Source organism: Plasmodium cynomolgi, chromosome 11 (assembly GCF_000321355.1).
Source record: "Plasmodium cynomolgi strain B DNA, chromosome 11, whole genome shotgun sequence".
Taxonomy (NCBI): Eukaryota; Apicomplexa; class Aconoidasida; order Haemosporida; family Plasmodiidae; genus Plasmodium; species Plasmodium cynomolgi.
In genome coordinates this window covers 1,349,408-1,352,934 of record NC_020404.1, presented here as the reverse complement: position 1 = coordinate 1,352,934, position 3,527 = coordinate 1,349,408, and the positions used below count along the sequence as shown (strand labels likewise).

The 3,527-nt window shown below is 45.9% G+C and overlaps 1 protein-coding gene across 1 annotated transcript; it reads left to right on the top strand.

Moving 5' to 3' along the window:
• Nucleotides 1-912: 912 nt before the first annotated feature.
• On the top strand, nucleotides 913-2,709 carry PCYB_113990 (hypothetical protein; the record flags this gene model as incomplete). The annotated part of the gene is made up of 3 exons (XM_004223278.1): nucleotides 913-1,017; nucleotides 1,158-2,331; nucleotides 2,633-2,709. 3 exons carry the CDS (start codon nucleotides 913-915, stop codon nucleotides 2,707-2,709), a joined length of 1,356 nt encoding a protein of 451 aa, XP_004223326.1.
• Between the last annotated feature and the right edge of the window lie 818 nt (nucleotides 2,710-3,527).

Here is a 3,527-nt window from a genome sequence, read left to right as displayed (position 1 = left end):
TGAGCATCCGTATGAGCACATGCCTTAGCAATTGACGTGCCCGCATGTGACTGATCATCCATCCCGGAGAAGGCCCCACTCCCCCGAGCATCTACATGCCTTTTGGATGATAGAAAGGGGCGTGAAAAAATATATAGTGGTTTTACGAGCCCGTGCCGCTTCGTCCAGTAAAGGCAGCGTAAGAGCAGGAGGGAGAGCAACGTCGAGAGCAACGTCGAGAGCAATAGGAATAGCAGTAGAAATAGAAGCTTTGCCTCCCACCCACCCATAGGTACAACGAGAGTGCATACGTGAGGGCGATAACGCACCAGAGCACCACTGTATCGGTGCACCATTGTACCGGTGCACCACTGTACCGGTGCACACGCGTATATTCAACCCTGCCGTTACCACTTTTCGCTCTGCGCCTACCGCAAAAGGAGTGCTCTCAGTTTCTGCTCATCAAACGACGTCGCAGTTAAAGAAGTGGAAATACTTGTTTTGTCCACTCACCCCATTTTTTGTGTGTCCCCTTTTTCTAGATGCACCTTTACGAGCGACATCCCCCCCCCAGCGTTGATCGCAGCGAACTCTTTCGCACCTAGTTCATATTGAAGAAACGCTTTCATCGATGCGTTGCGCAAATTGAGAAGAGCCTTAATTCAACGGTTGCGCAAATTGAGAAGAGCCTCAATTCAAGGGTTGCGCATTCTTTTTGCTTCGCTCAGATAAGGAAGGCTTTTCATTTCACTCTACTGTGCTATACTGTCTGTCTAGCTTTTTTTTTTTTTTTTTTTTTTTATTTCCCATTTGTGAGAATACTCCTCTCTCCCCCCTGCGGTCTGTCTGCCTGTCCGTCTGTCTGCCTGCCTGTCAGCCTGTCTGCCTGTCTGCCCGTTTGCCCCCTTCACGTTTCCCATTTTAAACGCCAAAATGACGGAGGCCGAAAAGATAAAGGTGGAGAAGCCTGACTTCGACGCGTACAATGAGAAGTTGGGCAGCATTTCGGAGTCGATTGACCAAGTGAAGAAGAAAATAGTAAGTCTCCATCGGAGTGGTCAGGGCGGTCATCGCGGTCATCGCGGTGGACGCAGAGGACAGCACGCCGATCGCCATCAGGCCAACCTCTATGACGCTAACACGCTAACCGCTAACGTGCGAACCGGCCCATCCCGTAGGAAAACCTGCAAAAGGAAATAAAAGTGGCGAACAAAGGTAAAGAAGAATTCAACAAAAAGAAGAAGGACATTGTAACAAGAATCGATGGAGTACAACAAGAAATAGACAAACTTGAAAATGAAAGGAGAAAGATATTAGATGAAATGGAAAAAAAACAACAGCATAAGAAAGAGCTGAAGGTAAATGCACAGAATATGAAGAAACAAATAGGATTCCTTAATGAAGAAGATATAGAAAAGAAAATTAAAGAAATAGAAAATAAGTTAATGACATCAACTATCTCGATTAAGGAGGAGAAGCTACTTATTAATCAAATTCAAGCATTGAACAAGAACAAGCCATTACTCTCCTCGTACAGTAAAATGGAAAATGAAGCTAGTAAGTATGATGATGAAACTATTGTCCCATTAAAAAGTCGTATGGATTCCATACGCGAACAAATTAACAAATTGAGAAATGAAAAAAGGAACGAAAGAAATAAATTAAAAGAGTTGCAAAATAGCTATCAGGAAAAAAACAGTAAACTAAATGAGCTGAATAACTTAAGAGATAGTTACTCCAAAAAAATGAATAGCTATTTTATTGAGAGAAGAAATCTAACAGTTGAAATGGAGGAGAAGAGACAGCAGTATAGGAGTTACAAAATTAATCTACTGCAAGCTAAACAACAAAAAATGAAAGAAGACAGGGAAAGAAAAAATCTCGAAATAGAGAAACAGTCGCTGGAGAAGGAACTCGAAGATATAGATCTGTTGCCTTATAGGGAAGAGCTAGCTTTGATTGAAAATATGCTCGTTTATCTTAAGAAAATACAAGAAGAAACCAAGTTGGATGAGGCAAAGAAGCAGCAAAGCAACTCTGCTGCAAAGAAGGTTAATGGAGATGTGCAGGACGCGGATAAGCAGAAGCAGGCAGGTGATGATGCGGCTGGTAAAGGGAAGAACGAAGGAAAGAAAAGCAAAGGAAAGAAGGACAAGCATAAAATTTTCAAACTCGATATGAATATCCTTTGCTACTTCGTCACGGCGGGCATAAGCCCCCCCGTCAGCTATGACGAGGTCGATTCCTGTATCACCAAGTTGGTGGAGAAGCGGGAGTTTTACGAGACCAAGCGGGACGAGAGCGTCAAGAATGTGGAAAACAGGAGGGCAGACCTGACCGGCAAGATTAAGGGTAAGCGGGGTCAGCGGCGTTAGCGGTGTTAGCAGCGTTAGCGGTGTTAGCGGCATCAGCGGCATCAGCGGCGTGTGCCTGTCGGAGCGAAGCGGAGAGAGATAAATAGACAGATACATATGTACCTATATGTATATATGTATATAGGGAGAGAGAGAGAGGCGTCGCCATGGATCAACCCCCCTCCGCACACATCGAACGGGTGCACCTCCCCCCTCGGTGCCCAGCAAATAATATTAAGTTACTGTTTTGCCCCCCCCTCTATATGGCTACCCCCTTTTTTTTCCCAACTCTTTTTTAGAAATTGAGGACAAATTGACGGCCTTCAAGCCGAACGACCAACAGAGAGCCCCGAAACCCAACAAGGCCAAGGCCTGAGCCAGCGGCGCGGAAGAAGACAAATAAACGACTGCGAAAATGGCCTGTAGCCGTGCGCGCCCCCCGGCCCCGTGTGCATCAGTGTGATATGTATCTCCTTGTCCCTCTCCCTCCTCTGTGTATCTGTATATATCTGCGTGTGTATCTGTATATATCTTTGTGTATATCTGTATATATCTGTGTGTGTATCTGTATCTGTTTATACCCGTGTGTGTGTCTGCATGCTTGTGTGAGTCTTCCATTTGCGCCTTCGTTCATTCTCCTGTCTGCGTCTGTGCCTGTATGAGTCCATGTGTGCGTCGTTTGCTGCGCCCCTCCCCCCCCTGTGTGTGTGCCTTTTTTTTGTTTTTTAAAATTTTTTTTTAAAAATCTGTTTTGTCGCCAGTTTTATAGTTATTCCCAAGAGTTGTCGGGAGGGGGCCGACCGCGCGGCTGCAGGTTAGCGGTCAAGTAGCAGCGAAGTAGCGGCGAAGTAGTAACGAAATAGCAACGAAGTAGTAACGAAGTAGCGGCCAAGTAGCGGCCAAGTAGCAGCGAAGTAGTAACCAAGTAACAACCAAGCAACCAAATAGCAGTCGGATGCCAGCGCAAACATTCAACGTGCCCCCTGCATACCCCACCCACGTGCTTTTTTTTTTAAATCTCCATTTTGCAAAGGGGGCTTTCCACGTGAAACACTCCCCCTACATCCAGCGCTTTACTTTTTTTTTACCCGTGTATATATGTGCCCTGCGTACCTACACGCGCTTGTGCGCCTGCTCGCATGGCGCGCTCCCCAGCCACTGACCAGCGCACGAACGTATGGTTGTAAAAATTAT